This window comes from Manacus vitellinus, unplaced genomic scaffold, assembly GCF_001715985.3.
Source record: "Manacus vitellinus isolate BGI_N305 unplaced genomic scaffold, ASM171598v3 scaffold_48_pilon, whole genome shotgun sequence".
NCBI classification, from domain to species: domain Eukaryota; kingdom Metazoa; phylum Chordata; class Aves; order Passeriformes; family Pipridae; genus Manacus; species Manacus vitellinus.
Window position 1 is genome coordinate 1,878,546 of NW_021940593.1, and position 18,159 is coordinate 1,896,704.

Below are 18,159 nucleotides of genomic sequence, written 5' to 3' on the forward strand. Positions count from 1 at the left end.
TGTGAGCGTTTATGAGGGGCTGTGGGAGACTGTGAGAGGCTAGGAGAGCTATGGGGGACTGTGAACGTTAATGAGGGGCTGTGGGGGACTGTGAGCGTCTATGAGGGGCTGTGGGAGAGTGTGAGAGCTACGGGGGCTGTGAGCATTTATGAGGGGCTATGGGAGACTGAGAGGCTATGAGAGCAATGGGGTCTGTGAACGTCTGTGAGGGGCTGTGGGAGAGTGTGAGAGCTATGGAGGGCTGTGAGCGTTTGAGGGCTCGGGGAGGAGGCTGTGAGTGTTTATGAGGGCTTTGAGGGGCTGTGGGAGGCTGTGAGAACTATGGGGGGCTGTGAGGGACAACCGCATCGTTTTCGGCCGTGCCCGGCGTTTATTTCAACTTCGTCAAGGGCTGTCCCATCCCCGCCCCTGCTTCTGTTACGGTCCGGTGGTATGAGGTAATATTCGACATACCTTCTGCTCCCAACTCACTTACGGGCCAATCTCAGCCCGAAAGTCAAACTTTTTCCCTCATAAAGACGTGTTGTTACATTTGGCGCTACTCAGCAGAGGCTTTCTAAAATGGTACTGAAGTTTCAGATATGTAGGTTTCCTTTCTTTGCATTTTTTTTTGGCCATAAAACCACTACTTCAGCAAAGCACTCTAGCAAAGATTGAAGGGCGCAGGTATTAAATCTATTCTTAGTACATCAGTATCACTGGTAAATATCAAGATTACCAGCCCAATATCGGGAAATGAGGTATTAAGAGTTTGTTATTTTATCTCTAATGTAGACAAACACTGGGAAACAGCATGAGCCTCTGCTGTAAAGACGATAGTTTTGGCCCATGGTTGGACACCCCAACAGAAGGATCAAATTCAAATACATGAATTTTAAAAGGTGAGAACATTCTTAATTTAACTCTCCTTAGTTTTATTTAGGATAGTCCTGAAATATATGTAGTAAGCTATATTAATATTTCCTTCCACTGCAGGACCTCTAAGATAAAAGCATACTTGTAATTTAATAGTTATGTGTCAATACTATTCACATAATTTGGTGTGCTATTGAGAGATTACATAAATGCTGTGTACAGTTGCTAATCCTGTGTTCTGTAGTCTCTCATGTTGCCTATACATCTCTCATATTCTAAGATATTTCTTTTCTAGTGTATGTTTGTAAAGCACAAAACACGCTTTAAATATCTTTTTGAAGTTATCTAAAATTCAAGCAGTCTGGTGAATCTCTATGGAGAGTCTGCAAAATCCAGAAAAAATACCAAATGTTGCTTTAGCACCAAAAGTTGCACAGAATTGTTCAGACTATGGCTCTTTTAATTCCTTCTGACATCAGTGGTTGAGAAAAATGCTTACAGCTTTAAGATACATCAGCGTTCTCCAAGTTTAACTGCGTAAATTCAGGAATTCATATTAAAACTTTCAAATTTGAAGTTATTCATACACTTTTAAATTTTATTTTGAAAAACTAATCCAGAAAATGCAGGACAGTTCCATCCACTATTTTAACATTCAATACCCAACTCAATTAGGGGACACTTTTTTTGTTCCTTTTCCTCTTAAGTGTGAATATTTTGGATTCTGCTTTATTCTGCCTAAGAACTGCTTAACTTACCACACATTCCTTAAATATATCCCTTTTAGTGAAATTAAGATGTAAAAGTCTGATCACCCTTAACAGTATTAACATGACAAATAACAGGCATCTGAGAAGTTGCTTATTTGCTCACACAGTAAAACAATATAGAGAGAAAAAAGGCACTTTTTTCCCAGTGCAATGCATTTATCCTTACTGCCAGAACTTTAAAAGGTAAAAACTTACTGTGATATTAGTTAGTTTTCCTTTAGGTAAAACTAAAGACCAGATGAAAAATTTTATTTGTTGTCTCTTAATAAAGAATGACAATGTTATGCATATTTACCTACAAAGGCAAACATACAGATAATTCCAGAAGCATGCATTCCTTCTGGCTGCAACACATACAAATCACACAAAGACATTCATTCAAAAATTTTAATAAAATAAATTCAGATACATCTCATTCTCTGTCCATAGCTACATTGTAAATATCAAAGAAATACATACTTTTAAGAAACTGAAGGGAAAAAACTGAGCAACAAAAGTTGGTATTGAACATGTAACTCAAATTCCAGTTTTGATTTGCTTAATTTTGATAAATTTAACAATCTTACCATCCACCACTTAATGTAGCCATTGCCAATCCTTAAAAGACACTGCTAAAATATTTACAATAAATAAATAACTTACATAAAGTAAATGCTTTACAGTTTCCTGAATCAAGAGTACCAATGCAGATCATGTATAAAATAATTCCTTCTGCAAAAGGAATTGCAGGAGAAGGAAAAGATGTCATAGCCTATTGCATACCATACTTCAGAAACAGTACACCCCCCCTACAGACCCCAGTACAATCTTAATTGTCCTTTCTGTTGGATATGGTCCATATGCCTAAACAAGCCAATGCAGCAAGCCCTGTTTGTCACCCTGGCTCCAGGGAGGGAAAAACCTGTTTACACCAGCTAGTCCTGCAAAGTACATGACATGCTCGGCCTTCAAACCAAGAACATTCAGCTCCACAGGAAAGACACAGAAAAGCCTTGTAGGATCAGGCCCCTCCCACCTGCCTTACAGAGATCCCTTCTAGCACTCATCACTCTGAAAGTCCCCCCTGCCTTTACTTGCGTAGGCACAGCATTTTTTAGAACAGAACGTATGCCAGGAAACTGGTTTCCAAACTGCAAGATTTTCTAACACTGCTAAATACATCTTGTAGTTTTTTACTGAAATGGTTGCAGAGACTTTCCTATGTACCAGTCTCAAGACATATGCATTGTTCTTGCATACAGAAAATTTGTTCAGGAAAAGAAGGAAAAGAGGCTGAAATTGTGGTCTGCTGAGTTCAGCTTCTACACACCTGGCAAGTATCTGAATACCAAAATGGTTGCATTACGCTCAAATCAGTTTATTCCATTTAATTTTTAAAGAACAACAGATGCCTAATTACCAGCTTAAAAAGCAGCATAACCAGCAGCACATAAGTCCTGGAATGGTGATAAAGCTCAATAACTAACTGCTTGGGACCTGGATAAAATGTGGGTGTAATTTTCAAACTGTCACTCTTAACATTAATCTAATGAAGCCTAGAAGATCAAGTGCAAAAAAAGTGTTTAGAGCTACCTAATGTTTATTTTGATCTGTCACCTGGTTTGACTCCAGGAAATCAACCACATTTTGGCAAATAAAGATATCAGACAACAGCAGGTCCACAGTAAGAGAGAGCTTTTTTTAAACTTCAAGTAATTTACCCATCAACATAATTTGAGGATTGGTAGTGTAGTTTTACAGAAAAGTCTTCTAAAGAAAAGAATCAGTTGAGGTGCAAGAATTGTTTCATAAGTTCATATGTGGTAAAAGCCACGGCCTGGGAAGGAATACAACGAATGTAGTTTAGAGATAAGCCACGGTACAGTCCTCTTCGTATTCCGTGTTGTTGATACACATACTTCAGTGTCTGCACCATTGTACTGGAAAAAGAACTCAAATCATTATTGGATACACATATTCCATAGTCAAAATCACTTTCTTTAAATACAAGACACTATTTTTACTTGGTTCTTACGAGACCTACGGAGAAAAACCCATGGGACTCCATATAGCAAAGCATTACAGTCATCACAGGACTCAGAAGACAGCCTGAGCTTCAGCAGTAAATCTGGGCACCAGGGCTGGGAATTAGAAAGAACAGAGCAGTCCCAGCTAAACAAGTGTCAGGCTGAAAAGACCTACCCTAAAGGACATATTAAGACATTTTACAACAGAATGGCTACATGTGTCCTGTTGCCTAACTGGCAGGGAGGAGCTGAGAAGCATCAGTTCCTTCTACAAATGTAATACAGAGCAACAGAAACATCATGTGTTCCATGAAGCACCCTCTTCTTGCATCAAACTTTGTATTCCATCCTCTCAGAGCACTCACTCATACTGTCCATCCTTCCAAAGCTCTGCGTGTAAAATTCACGTTCAGCTCTGTACTCTACATCCTGCATCTGTGTAGCTTCTGCTGCAATGAAGACCTAGTATTTCCTCTCAAAAAGAAAAAGCTAGAATTTAAGTATATATTTGACCTTGTTAAAAGCAGAAATTGCAGTGTATATGCAAAGAGAAATTTTCCTCACATACTTGTATTGAAACCGAGCAAATAGACATTAAATGCAAAGCACAGTAAAAATGTCCAAGGTGCTCGATATTTGCAAGCTACTGAAGACAGTGCTCTTGGAAATCATCTTCCATATATCCCCAAAGCTTTGAGACTTCCTACTTGCTTTATCCTCTCATCCTCTAAAGATATACACGTGTCTCTTCTTCAAGGCACAGCTCTCTCCACAGTCACAATAATATTGTTAAACTGGGAAACCTCACGTCTGTAAAACTGGTAACCACAAATGCAGAAAGTAAACCCCCAAGAACAATGAAAACATTTTTATTTTTAAAGTGTCAGGAGTGGAAAATAGCCAAGAAAAAAAAAAGTAAAGGCTGCTAAGGAAAACAGAACAGCAACGTTCACAGTTAAGCAACGTGGTGCTTGTCTGTGAAAGGTCACTCAGGCTGCTGTTTGTAAGGTCCAACTCTCCACATAGGAGGTTCACACTGCATCACACTGGATTCAGACATACACAATTCCACAAGATTGAAAACTAAGCAAGAGAAAACTGTCCCAGAATTGAATTTGGTTAAGGCAATTTGAACTTCAGAAAGTTTTTCCAAGATGAGAGCTGATTTAATACTATTATAATGATAAGGTTACTATGGTACTTCCGCTTCTACTGGAGGAACCTCAACTTCACGTGGGGCATGGGACACTACCATAAGTGCAAGAAAGGTCAAAGAAAACTGTATCATGCAAGATTATCTCATGGAACAGATTCTACACTTCGAAACAATTTCATTTCAGTAGAAGCATGTGGTCTCTCTTTTAGGGATCTTGCTGATATTAAAGATTTCACAAGTTTCATTAAAATAAAAAGAAAACATGTTTAATACAAACACAGTATTACTAACAAAGGTGCCATTGTGATTTCATGTATTTTTTAACCACACATTGACAATGGCAGCTTTTGTCTGTGTGGAAACTTCCTCATTAAAAGAATGAAGAAAACAACTCAGTAGTCCGGGGGTGGGGGTTTTTTATCCTGTTTTCTTATTTTTAAACTTTAAAATTAGGAATTGAACTTTGCTCAGACATCCAAGAATTCAGTTACTGAGGATGAAAAGAAAATACTCACAGGCACTTCTCAGAGTCTGGGAGAACCGCTCCCAACTGCATTCTCCTCCGAGTTACATCCAGGGGATATCTGCAGGGAAGATATTTAAACAGCAGTTCAAACACATGGGTGATGGCTCTTGGAATATTTAGACAAAAACACAAAGAAGTCCACGTGCAACCTCCAAGTTCCCTTTTCAGTGAGTCAGGAATCCAGCTCACATTCTCAGCACAGCTGAAAGTTCTCCAGAAAGGGAGACTTCCCCTACACAGTCAAAACCAGCAAACCAGAGCTCTTAATACATTCCATTTGGCACTAGTAAGGAAGATGCATGAAAATCAGATGACAGTACAAAATAGTCTTTAAAATGCTGGAGGGAGAAGACACCTGCATTGAACATGAAATTAAAAGTTTAAAGATTAATAAAAAATTATATTTGCAATGCAGTGACTTAGTGAAAAATTGATGCCATATAAGTCCATTAAATTAATTTATTTTATGGAAAAATTAAAATACAACAAGGACAGCATGAGAAAGGAGAAAGCAAGAAAAGTAAAAAAAAAAAGCCAAATACAATATCTAAGACTTGTTTTTTCTTTCTTTTTTTTTTTAATCCTATGGCTTCAAAGGTTACATAGATTTGAAAGTAAATTGGAATAATAAAATTCTGCAAATTATGTTCAGGGTCAAAATGTCTTAGCTTACCAAACAAGCTAAGAAACAAGATTGTTACCAAACCAGATTCCAATGGATTTTAGGAGATTTGCCTGAATTTGTTTAATTGACTCATCGCATATATCCATAAAGACCCTGAAGATTAAACAGATATTTAGTAAATGAAACAATAGGAAATAATTGACTTTCAGGGTCTGATTAAGCTGATTTCAAAACCTTACTAGACTTAGATCAAATTGTATTCTCAGATAAAAGTCTCTTTAGAATGAACAGAGGAAAACCAACCCAGTACCCAAACTTACGATATCGTCTGAGCTATTGCTCCAGCTATGCCACCACACAGCAGATTTACATGTGTTTTCAAAACTAAGACATCGGGGTTATCTAATGAAGGCCGTCCAAGCAAGTTAGGTGCTTGAGCAAGTCCAATGCTCTTTAAGGTACCAAAGGTAAAAAATGAAAAACCTAAAAGGAAATTTAATTTTATGTACTTTCATAAAAAAGCAAACTATTCGTCGATGCATCATCATCATAAACAAAAAAGCTGCTCTTACAAAATGAAACTACTTTCCAGTTCTTTTAGAAGTTTTTTCTTAAGCAGAAGGAAATAGATAAACGATATTTTGAACTTCTACAGTAATTCCTGTTCAAAGGAATTTGTGTTTGTACATAATGCTAAAAGAACGCTTCAAGTAAGCTAGACTGCGAGCTTTAAATTACTGCATTGCTGTCAAGAATAATCCTAAAACCTTTTTAACTGAAGAACATGTCACATCTTTTAAATCTGGTTTAGCTGGGCTGTTCTGGTCCTCTGTTCCACGTCACCCCGCTGCTTTAGCTCGTGTGAGTATTTACAGGGAAGCCGCCAGGAGATGGAGCCAACACTGAGGCTCTGAGGCTCCACTTCCAGAGCGCTCCGCTCCCATCTACCCGCCTGGGAGAAACAGCTCCACGCCTTCTTGTGGGAAAACGGGGAAGCACAAGAGAACCCACATTTCAGAAAAGCAAGGCTTTTACTATCGAAGATGCTCTTTAAGGAGCATCGCTGAAGGTGATTTGGGCAGCAGCTAATTAACCAGGTGTGCAAATATACCATGTAAATTCAGTAGTGCACACAACTGCTGGAGGACGGCCACGGCCTGGTTTTAACTTACCCGCATACGGTGCCATTCCTACAACAGTTGGCATCAGCCCTCTGTAGAACCCTCTAAAACCACCTTCCTTTGAAAGAAAAATACAAGAACATTGGTGGCAAGAAATACAGCAAACATCTGAACAAGTTACATAACTTGATACAGATTCCCGTGGCAGGAACCTGACTGGCACCACCAGGGAGCTAAAGGCAGGGTCTGCTCCTTGTGCCTGAGAAACCGAGGGGACCTGGCTCTACAGGAGAGGCACAAGTGAAAACCAGGGAGGAGAATCTACATCCAACATCATAACTGGAGACAGTTATGCATTATACTCAGCCCTCCTCCCCAGATCTTTTGGGATCATTACTACTTGTTCTTGAAAAGCAATTTCCCTGCTGTTTTTGGCCTCCCACTTCCATGAGCCTTAGCTCCAGCTTAGCAGCCTAGGTAGTGGGAAGCATCCAGATAACGTTTTACATTAAAAAAGTCAAATTGCACACGATGAAGTCATGTAATTTGCCACCAAGCCACTATTTTCAATGCAATGCAACATTCTTTAAAGAGCATATTTTGCTTTGACAGGACTGAAGATTAAAAGAAAAAATACCTTTGTGTAAATCATCTTGAATGCATGGATAATTCCCATGTACCTGTGTTCCCCTTTGACTTGGAACGCCAGACGAACTCTAACCATATCAAGAGGGTAAGTACAAATCACTGCTGTAATACCTTTATTAAAAACAAAAACAAAACAAGCAAACAAAACTCACCTACACCTTATCTGATTCTAGGATTATTTTGAAAATTAGAATTTCCTTTTGTGGCAGTGAATATAATAGCATATACAAAATATTTTGTTAAAGAAACACTTAAAGTAACTTATAATCAGCAAACAGGAACACTAACTTCAGTAACACACAAAGGATTTATGTTTGGTGTTCACTGAAGCAGCACACCTAGGCCTGGATTTTCCCAAGATTTATGGGCCTGATTGTATTCCTGAGCAATCTTATTGATGTCCATAGCTCCTAAGAATCAGGCTAATCAAATGCATCAGCTTTACTGGATTGCAACCATGAAACCTAATCCTAAATAATAAAAAAAAATAAATTTAAAAAATCAAACCACCGAATTTAAATGTTTTATTTCAAAAAGGTTGTGTCGGAATTTGGTGTGACTACTGGATATAGATACATGTATCTACTTACTGCATCTATTCTAGTGACATTTAAAATAGAGCCAGGATCATACTGATGAGGAGTACTTAACTGTGCTGCACTACTGCATTGTAATAGTTCATGTTACACCAGCACTTCTGGTTTAAAACTGACCAGAAAAGCTATTTCTGGACTTGAGATGCCAAAAAAAAAAATCAAATCTTAGGATTCATCCAGTTTGGGACCGTTTCAAAACTGCTTAGATGCTGACCAACTAGTAATTTTGGAAACACAACTCCAGTACAGAAAACATCAGTTCTAACAGTTACGTGAATAACGAATTCTTTCCAACTGCTGCTTTTTGAGGTCAAACGCTCACTGGCTGACAAATTCTTTGGAGGGAATAGTTAAAACTGTCAACTGAAAACAGAGGCCGTTTTCTGTTGGTACACCACAGTCACCAAAAAAAAAAAACAAAAACCACCCAAACAAAAACCCCAAAACTGGGAAAAGGAGAAAAAGAAAGCAAAAACCTTTGTAATTGATACTGTTTTCCAGCAACTGCTCTGATCTAGCTAAACATAACTTTTAAAAATTGGTCCTACAGAAGCACACTTTTTATGCAGGCAGGAAATTGTCACTTCCTCTTAAGTTGTAATAGTCTCTCACTAATATCTCTTCTGTAGGTGTATCACTTCCCCTACTTTCCAAAAGGTCAAGAGAAAACCATAACAGGAGGAATTAAAAACAAACAAACCGACAACAAAACCCAAACACAACAAAACTCTTGCAAACAAGCTCTTCTTAATTTTTATGCTTGGAGGAAAAAAACCCCTCCACACAAAAATAACACCAAACCCCAAAACAAAACAAACAAAATAAAAAAAACCCAATCAAACAAAAACCACAACAAAGCACAACTCTAGTACATTGAATGATCTGACAGAAAGTATCAGGATGAGATGGGGAGAAAAAAAAAACACAACCACCCTAAGTGAGCTATCCAAAAATCTCACACTGGTCAACTGTCAACTGAGGGCAAAGTTTGTGGCTTTCTGGAGTATCCCACAATTTATTTTAGAAGACAAAAACATCGCTTTTGGACATTATGGACAATTCCTCTGAACAAAGAGCAGACATCTGCAGTTGATTTCTGATGTTATCTCACCCATAGGGTTCAAAAGTTGGAAGCTGCAAAACACTAAAGAAACTTTAGGACTGTTTCCACTGACCTATATTAAATCCATCCCTCAGTCTACAGCCTTTTCCTAATGGATTGCCTGAGATGTCCAGAAATATCATAAAACAGATGAATTCAAGCATTTTAAATAGAAGTAAAAATGGGAGGGGGGGAAGCCCTTTCACAGAGTTTAAGAGTTTCCAGGAAAATCATCCTACTTTAGAGAACAGATAACTTTCCCCCCCTTCTCTTTCCAATCTCTCCAGGAATTTGTCTGAACAAAGACTAGCAAACAGACCAACCAGGAGCTTGGTGAACGCACTACTTCATGAATACAGTCCAAAAATAGTACAATTTTAAAGAAATCAGATGCAACTGAAAGAAACCACATGTAGGGATTTAAATAGAAACTTTTTATTTTTAGGGTTTTTTTTAAAATCCTCTAGCCATAGAATCTGAAAAAAGGGATTTCTAACATCAGCCAAAAAGTATGCTTTCTTGAAGCAACTGGGAGAGGCACTGTACATACAAGGGATCAAGATTTCCTTTGGGGCTTAGGAGAGTCACTGTCCTTTCCAGAAGGAATGGCAGCCAGCTTTGGGACACAAAGTCATTGTGGTCAGTCTACAGAATTACTGATCTCATCTCTGCTTCCTATAGTGTAGGAGTTACAAGAAGTCAGACCACAGCATCTTCAGGCTGATTCCCTGCCCAAAAGCAAAGTCTACTCCAATTAATGATAGTTGAGCCAAAAATCTCTCCCACAGTTGGTTAAACACAACAGAATTGGAAGTATCTCAACAATTAAGAGGTGGATCCTGAAATTCCCAGTGTCTGATCCGAAATAACCATAACAGGGTAACGTAGCTCTCCCTCCCTCAGTGAACCACTTCCTCCAAAGAGTAGACTTTTCCACTGCAGCTGCTGACTCAGAAGCCCAGGTAGCCAGGGAAAGACTGTTCTTCTCTTTCCATGTTGCCCTCAAGCCCCTTTGACCGCTCTTGGGGACAAGACACTGGGTTACACAGACTAAAGACAGTGACAGTGAAGCACAACAGGAATTAGACTGGCCTTGATTTGCTTCCCAGACTCTGGGAGTTAACAATGAGATTAGCTCTGTCTCCTAATTTGCTTGCTATTCCTCCATTCTCAGTCATTTTCTTTCTTTGAAAAATAAAAATAAAAAACTATCTGAAGCAAGAAAAAACACAAGTGAAATACATTTACAAAGAGTAGGCACTGCACATGTCTTCAGCACACAAGTTTTTATGATCTCTGTACCACGCTCTTTGTACTTTATCAGCAGCTCTGCAGATCAAATTAAGCACTGCCAGAGGTTTACAGCTCAAAAAGTGAGCTGTAAGCACAAGTCAGCCTTGAGCTGCAGAAGATATGCTCCTTAGCTGCTATAAAGATTAATTTATTTATCCAGGAAGCATCTTCTGAACAAAACAAGGCTTCAGGAACTACACATACAGAGAAACAGCTGATGACAAAGAATATTTATCAGACAGATTTAAGAATGCCTAATTTACACATCCCAATATTTCTATATCTCCAATATATAATTCTGCTTCTCTACCAACTGCACCTGAAGAAACAGACCACACAGATTCTTTTAAAATGTTGACTCAAAGAGGGAACTGTTAATTACACACTATTTAAAATGGAGACACCCATTATCCTACTAGATCAGTACTATTTTCCAATCACTTTTACTGAAAGTAAAAAGCTAAAAACAAAAACATACTTTCTGTATTAGCTTAATGGAAGTTTATTCTAGATAACATCTAGTCTTTTTTGACTTAGTTATTTTGAAGTTAATCAAGTGCAGGGGTGGAAATACACATTTCTGTGGTTAAATTCAGATTTTTCTAATAAAAAACTAAAAAAGAATGTTTAGATTTTAAAATCATCCTGTGAATACTTAGATTTGTAAAGTCATCCTGTGACTTTTCATTTGATTATCCTTGTTCATCTTTGTTGTTAGTTGATAATTTTGTTTCCTAAACCCCACTAACCTTGAGGATTTCTCTATCTTCTTGCCCAGTTTTGTCTTTTCTCAGAAGAAGTTATATACCATTTATCCGTTAATGAGGTGTTACAGCTGAAATTTGAATCACACAAGACTCAGGAAATTCAGAGTTAAAGTCTCCACAGTAACTTTAACTTGGCCTCCTGGAATATATGCATTACAATAGGTTTTGCTTTTTTCCTCTCTCCACTACTCCCATCCTCACTGCCTTGTTTTTCCCTGTGGACAAGCTTTTGATCCTGTTTATCAGTTACAGAAGATACTCAGATGTTTCCCACCACTTTGAAGCCCATTCAGGTCTGTTGACCACTAGTCCCGTTGGAAACACTGACATAAGCAATATTTCAGCAGCAGTGGCACAGAGAAGTGAAAGCAGACAGCTGTCTGGCTAGAGGGTGGAGAGGGGACAAAAAGGAGAGGGAAACGCTGGTTATCTGTTCCCAACTGCTTAATACTGTGTTCCATGAAACTGGGAAGGCCCCTCTGCACCAACACTGGGGTGCATCATCTCCTTTAGTCATTTAAACTTGCAGGAAACAGAAAAATATCCTTTATTGGAGCCAGCAAGAAACTAGGCCACAGGAGTTAAAGCAAGAAATGCTATCACTTGCTTCTAACTCACTTTTTTGCTTGCAAACCTAGAAAACTTGTGTTCCAGATTTCAAGCTCTCTGCTCTTCTCAGTGCCTCCTTCCTCCTCTATAGCTCCTTGGCATAATCAAGAAATCATCCCTCTTATTAACTAAAGAATATCCCAAGCAGCAGTTAATGCCACCTAGTAAACAAATAGTAAGACACTCCCATGTGACACTATATCTACACTTGACTGCTGTGTTCCTTTCACTGCCTCCCAAAGTCCAGCTCACCTACTCAGTTCTGGCGTTCTCAAACCCAGACTACTGAGTATCCTGTACTTAAACACACCACACAAAGCACTTCATTTGATCATGGCTGCCAGATAGTGCTGTGTGCTAATTTATTTCTGTTACTCTAACCACACAAAGCACCAGTAAGGTGCTTAAAACAATGCCAGATGCTATTAACTGATCTGCACAAAGAATTCCACCATGGCCAACAGTGACAGAGTTAAGCTGATTATTCAGTGTGTGCATAATGCCTTACAAATCAGGTTCCTAGTCTCTGACAAAGCTAATAATAAGCTTTTTTGGGGGGGGAAAGTAAATTGCAAAGTGTTCTCTAACATAGTTAAAGGCAGGGGGAGAAAAAAGGGAAAAAAAATCTATGGGGTTTTTTTTCCCCACTTCTTTCAGACAGAAAGCCAGGAAAGTTCTAGGACATACATATCTTGCCAAATGGGTTTTGCTAGCTTTTAGGACTCTTTTCATTATTCCATTTCATTCTCTTTCCTTTTCTTCTGACACTACAAATACCAGAATACTTTCATGAGGTCTTCCTAGTTTAACTAAAGGTAGTATTAACAAACCCCAGTATTTTTATTACAAAAGAAGTTAAAGATGAATACCCATAACTACTTAAAGACTGTCACTAGGCAGTATTAAGCCCATTTAACAAAGTAGAAGCACATGAAGAATCACTTCAATTAAAAATCAGTTCCACTATCACTTACCTTCCCCTGTTTTTTCTTAGCTACTTTTGGCTGAAAGACTAGTAAGAGGAAAACAAATATATAATCATACTCTACACTGGCAGCTCACACATGGGGTTTTCTGCTGCTATTGCACTAATTGATAAATCAGGGTTTTTGAAGTTCACACACATGATCTAAAGAGCATCATGACAATCCTGTGTTGGACATGGAAAAGCACAGACATGTCTGGCAAATCCAAAGAACACACCCACGAAAGGAACTGCAGTTCCCTCTGTCTCTATGGGCTTATATTCAACCTCCAAGAAATGGCAGAGGGGTGATGAGCCAATTCCACCAAAACCTGCAGCTTTATACTTCATCTTGGTGACACTGAGGTTTTCACTTTTTAAAAGCCATAATAAACACTATAAAAACCTGCTTGCACAAATATATTTTAAAGAATACTCTTCAACAAATGTGTGGCAATTAGGCAACCATGTTCCATTAACCATTTACTAGTATTTTTGCTTAATACAAATTTCCAACAGTTTGACCTGACTACACATGGAACCAGCCTCTAAATAAATATTAACTTTTCAGCAAAAGGCATGTCTGAAATCCAACTACAAAACTATACCTGCCATGGATCCAGCCATTAACCGATGCACATGCCCCGAAATCCCAAGTTGTTTCTTTATTACCTACAAAATATGGAACATTTACAATAGTCTCATATGAGAAAACGCAGGGAAACACAGCACAAGCTTTATCAGCACATTAATGCAAACTCTGTAGGAGGCTTCCAAGAAGTTTACAATACTACAAATTCAATCCAGAGCACTTAATTACTGCTAAAAGAATCTTTTGAACACTGCTGCTGTTTCCAATTTCTTATTAGAAACATGAACATGCTAAAATTCTACTAACAAGGCAAAACAAAACAATGAGTTGAAAGTATTTGTACTGTTCACTTCAGGAACTCAATTAATTGTTTATTTAGTTATCATTAATGTGTGTCAAACAAGGCAAACTGAAAACTATCCTTGTAGAGACCAAAGGACACTGAGCAAAGTTGAACAGTGAGAAGAGTCAATTTTTCTTCCATGCACACCATGTGAAACACTCCTATAAAGATTTTTTAGCTGGATCAAAACAAAAGAAAAGAAGGAGAAAAGAAAAATAGGACAAACAACTCAGAGCAAGAACTTCCTAAGTTACATTACAGCCCAGAAGGAAATTAGAAATTAGTTTCCAGCCTTTTACCAAATAACTGAGACTACTTCAGAAGCACTTTCAGCTACAAAGATCATTTCATATCTTCCTCCTTTAAGAATTTTTTTTTCTTTTACACATCCATGCAAAACATCATGAACATTTCCTGTCAATTAACAGGTAAAGGGAACTGCTATGATGCCAACTGGTTTCTTGAAATTTGCAGATTCATAAATCATCTCATTTTAGAGCACAGCATGCAGTCTTTTATTCCACACGACATAAAACATGCACAGATCAACAGCATTTATGGTGACAACACAAAAAAAAGAACCTACAAAACCCATTACAGTTACTTCTTTGTCTCAGTCTTCTGAAATTTGCTCTTTAGGGAAGGGAATCACAGCTTCAATCTCACATATAAATATAAATAAAGAGGTTTCATTTTACATTTTGCTCCTACTTTATTCACCAAGGGATACCTTATAGCAATAAATAGCAGCAGGCTTTAGATTACCTTTTGCTTTAAGAAAAAAAAAAGCATTATTCTCAATAATACAAATGTATAAAAGGTACAAAAATTAGTGGGAATCTTTTAAAAGTTTCAGTGTTGCCCTGACACTTTCAAGCGTTAGATTCAGATAAAATTAAGCAACCTCAGAAGAGACATGCAGCTAATTAATAACACACAAAAGTTTCAGTGTTACTATCAGTCACTCAATGAGTTTGTATTCACTGTGGGCAGAAAAAAAAAAAGAAAAGCAAAACAAACCAAATTCAACTACCTTTTTATATTGGTCAAAGGCCATAAACTGAATAGCGCCATACGGAAAGATTCTAATCATCATTGCCCCGTTGCCTTTGTACAGCCCAAGGTAACCTTCCTTTTTGGGGACAGCACACAACGTGGAAAACACTCCTGCCAGCAATACAGAAAGAGGTATTTAACCATGGGGGAGGGAACAAAAATCAGCAAATACTACTGACAGTAAGAAAGCATGCAGAGAAAGCTAAGGCTGCATCGTGCTGCTCGTGTGACTGTGGAGAGCCAGAGCCACTTTCACTGCCCAAACACTGCCACAAGGGAGAGGTGGAAGGTGAAGTTTTATCAGCTTCCTCACCTCCCAGACTGAGTGAACTCCCTCTGAATTCATGCACTCAGGCCCCAAGCCTTGCCTGGACTGTGAGCAGCCCCCCTGCAGCTGCCACTACCCACCCACAGACCCCTCCAGCAACAGAGGGGATCAAACCAGCTCACCTGCAACTCAGGCAACTCAGAATATAGAGATAAATACTTTAAAGTCTAAAACCATGGGGAAACAATATGATATTGTACATGCTAAATTACAGACTAAATGCCATCATTGAGGAAATTAAGCAAACAATTACCTACAAGCTAAACACCTTACACTTCTTGTCCCAGAGCTGCAACAAGAAGCAGTCCTATTCCCATTTAATAGTTGAGAAATAATGCAAGATCACACAAAGTTTGGGCAAAACCTATAATTTCACTATAAATATTAGTTAGGCACAACTGCTATCGAATTGACTTCCTAATTTTTTTTTAATAGGAATAAGCTCAAAACCACAAAGTTTTCAGTCATATGCAACTACTAAATAATATAAGAGCTGAACATGAAAAAGGTTTACACATTGATCTTGCTTTCAGGCAGGAAAAAAAAAGAGTAGCTGACGAACTTTCACTTGACATTTAAATAAAATAAGTACTAATTAGTTTCTGGAGTGCTAAGAATATGAATTCATTATTGTATATTAATATATTATTACGTATTATTTTATAGTAAATGTATTTTTAAGATGTCATGCTTGTTACATGCCTCTGAACACACTTATGCTGTGACTAGAATTTCTTCTCTCTATGCTGCAATGATGAGTTACTGTTCTTATTTCTCAGAACGTGCTCCCAGACCCATGTGGCACAAATTCCACAGAACAAGGGCAATAAAAACATGCAGTGAGGACTCTGAGGAACTGATCCACCGTGTCTCTACACTTACAGGTACCTCTTCCACATAATTCTCTCTTTTGCCAATATGTAACGTGGACATGCATTCAAGTCAGACACATTTCACATAAACATCATGGTATCACACTCTAAATAGGGAAGAACATTAAATTCTATTTGTCAATTATGGCACAGTACAAAGCAAATAGAAAATTAGTACTTAAGATCTCAGTCAAACCAATTATTTCACCCTTCTTAGGTGAAATAATCTTCTTAGACTGCAGATTTGAGTGTATACTTACATGTTAGTTACTAAAACGCCACATAACTTGTGTATCCCTTTTTGCCACAGTGAAGTGAATATATATCCACTCAATTTTGTTTCGAGATTTGCTTTTAAAAAAACAGTATCTTTAGTGTCTAAGTTAAAAATTCCAAAGTTTAATTACAGGTAAAATTAGCCAACTCAAAATATTTTTTTCCTTGACAAATCTAACACTTAAATTTTGGAGCAAAAGTTATTACCTATTCAGTAGCATATGACATAAATGCCTCAAATGCTCTGCACAAGAGGGCACTGTTACAGCCCTCAGAGAACAGTTCTGAACACGTGAGTCTGTTCTCTCACCGTGATGCAACACAGACGCCCTGCACCTCACAGCAGCACAAATCTGCTGCTCTCCTCGATCCTGCCAGCCACACCACTGTCCAGGGGCCTTGTCATCTGAACACAGCCCCTGGCAACTGGCAGCCACTGCAGCAGAGTTTTTACAGAAATGATCCAAGCTTTGAAGCTGTGATTACCAATCTCCTGCTGGCTTCTGTAAGGGAAGATCCAGCCTAGCTCCTCCATGCCTTACTGAGGATTATTCTGACATCTCCATCTCTAACACATCGACCAATACCACAACTTACGCAGGGCTTTGTTTTCCTTTTCAAACACGAACAAAACATGGCACAGAGCCTGACCAGACAGATACAACCTTCTGTCTGATGAGCACCTTTTTTTATCAGCCTCATCACTGAATAAATCAACACACCCAAAGCATACCCATTGCATTCAAACCCACACAGGAGACCCGCAGCAGCCATCTTACCTAGATGTTTGTAATGGTGGTTATGAGCTTGCAGCAAAATCTTTACTCGATCCAGGGGTGCAGTAGTTGTTTTGGCACAACATCCTGCAACACCTTTCCAAGAGGGGAAACAGAAAAGTGACAGGATGCAAAAAGTTCTTTAGGTCAGCAATTAAATAAGGGATTTTTCTAATGTATTTAGCTCGGTTAGGAACTGGAAAAAGCCCCAATGACAAGCAAACAGCTTCCATCAGATGTTACAAAGCCCCTAATGCCTTAATGAAATGTATAAGCTACTTTTCCTGTTTACAAAAACCCAAGCCACTGTGTCTCTCAGCTGCTGAGGTCACTGCAAAAGGAACTTTCCTGAAAGTTACTCAAGAGTTCTCTGCCCTCTTGCCTCCTTCCCTTGGGCAGAAAACAGCCCTTGCTGCTCTTCCCAAGGGGTGGGCACGTGTCTGCCGTGTGCCCTGCACTGCTTCAGAGAGCGAGATCCAACAGCGACTGCGGCGTGATGTACAAACTTTAAATATACACAACCTCCTCCTACTCCGGCAAACCACACAGCTGGGATAACACCCTAGAGTAAGAATAAATAGGCTTTTTCTGTAAGAGGTTACTAATGCAGGGCTGTGTTTGCCAGGCTGCCTTGCCACTTCACATCACCTTAATCTTCACAACAGCAGCAGCCACGGTTTGGGGACAGGGACAACCCGCCCTCCCAGAGCGCCCCGACGAGGGTTTGTGCTCTGGGAACATTTAACTGGCGACTGCCCGGGGCTCTGACACACGTGCGAGTCTCCGGCGTGCGCCGAGTGCCCCGCGTTGGTCCATGGGGGCAAGGGACAAGCGAGGTGCCCGGTCGGCAGCGCCGACCCCGGCAGCAGTTCCACCCG

At 38.9% G+C, this 18,159-nt stretch overlaps 1 protein-coding gene and 1 long non-coding RNA gene across 7 annotated transcripts; one reads left to right on the forward strand and one right to left on the reverse strand.

Annotated features, from left to right (window-relative positions):
• The first annotated feature begins 642 nt into the window (after positions 1 to 642).
• Positions 643 to 15,218, forward strand: LOC115307733. Of its 4 annotated transcripts, XR_003916075.1 has the most exons (5): positions 643 to 666; positions 775 to 881; positions 7,672 to 7,792; positions 9,693 to 9,817; positions 10,092 to 10,600. It is a non-coding gene; the product is annotated as an uncharacterized LOC115307733 (long non-coding RNA). The 4 variants fall into 4 exon arrangements; XR_003916077.1 differs by lacking the exons at positions 9,693 to 9,817; positions 10,092 to 10,600 and adding an exon at positions 15,091 to 15,218; XR_003916074.1 differs by lacking the exon at positions 9,693 to 9,817.
• On the reverse strand, positions 1,999 to 17,396 carry SLC25A16 (solute carrier family 25 member 16). Of its 3 annotated transcripts, XM_018079935.2 has the most exons (8): positions 17,285 to 17,396; positions 15,007 to 15,140; positions 13,647 to 13,710; positions 7,697 to 7,818; positions 7,111 to 7,177; positions 6,259 to 6,421; positions 5,303 to 5,371; positions 1,999 to 3,544 (listed from the first exon to the last, which is right to left on the reverse strand). In XM_018079935.2, exons 2-8 carry the CDS (start codon positions 15,067 to 15,069, stop codon positions 3,388 to 3,390), a joined length of 705 nt encoding a protein of 234 aa, XP_017935424.1. In that variant the 5' UTR covers positions 15,070 to 15,140; positions 17,285 to 17,396; the 3' UTR covers positions 1,999 to 3,387. The 3 variants fall into 3 exon arrangements, with proteins under 3 accessions (XP_017935424.1, XP_017935426.1, XP_017935427.1); XM_018079937.2 differs by lacking the exon at positions 15,007 to 15,140 and having other exon boundaries at positions 17,285 to 17,379; XM_018079938.2 differs by lacking the exon at positions 7,697 to 7,818 and having other exon boundaries at positions 7,111 to 7,173; positions 17,285 to 17,373.
• Between the last annotated feature and the right edge of the window lie 763 nt (positions 17,397 to 18,159).

What these genes read in the sequence shown, in the direction of transcription:
- SLC25A16 (XM_018079935.2), bottom strand. Translation starts at nt 15,069, where the DNA reads ATGATGATTAGAATCTTTCCGTATGGCGCTATTCAGTTTATGGCCTTT. An exon ending in GCAATAGCTCAGACGATATC is followed by an intron (nt 5,372 to 6,258) that starts GTAAGTTTGGGT and finishes TCTTCCCTGCAG; the next exon opens with ATATCCCCTGGATGTAACTC. An exon ending in CCAGACTCTGAGAAGTGCCT is followed by an intron (nt 3,545 to 5,302) that starts GTGAGTATTTTC and finishes TTCTTTTTCCAG; the next exon opens with TACAATGGTGCAGACACTGA.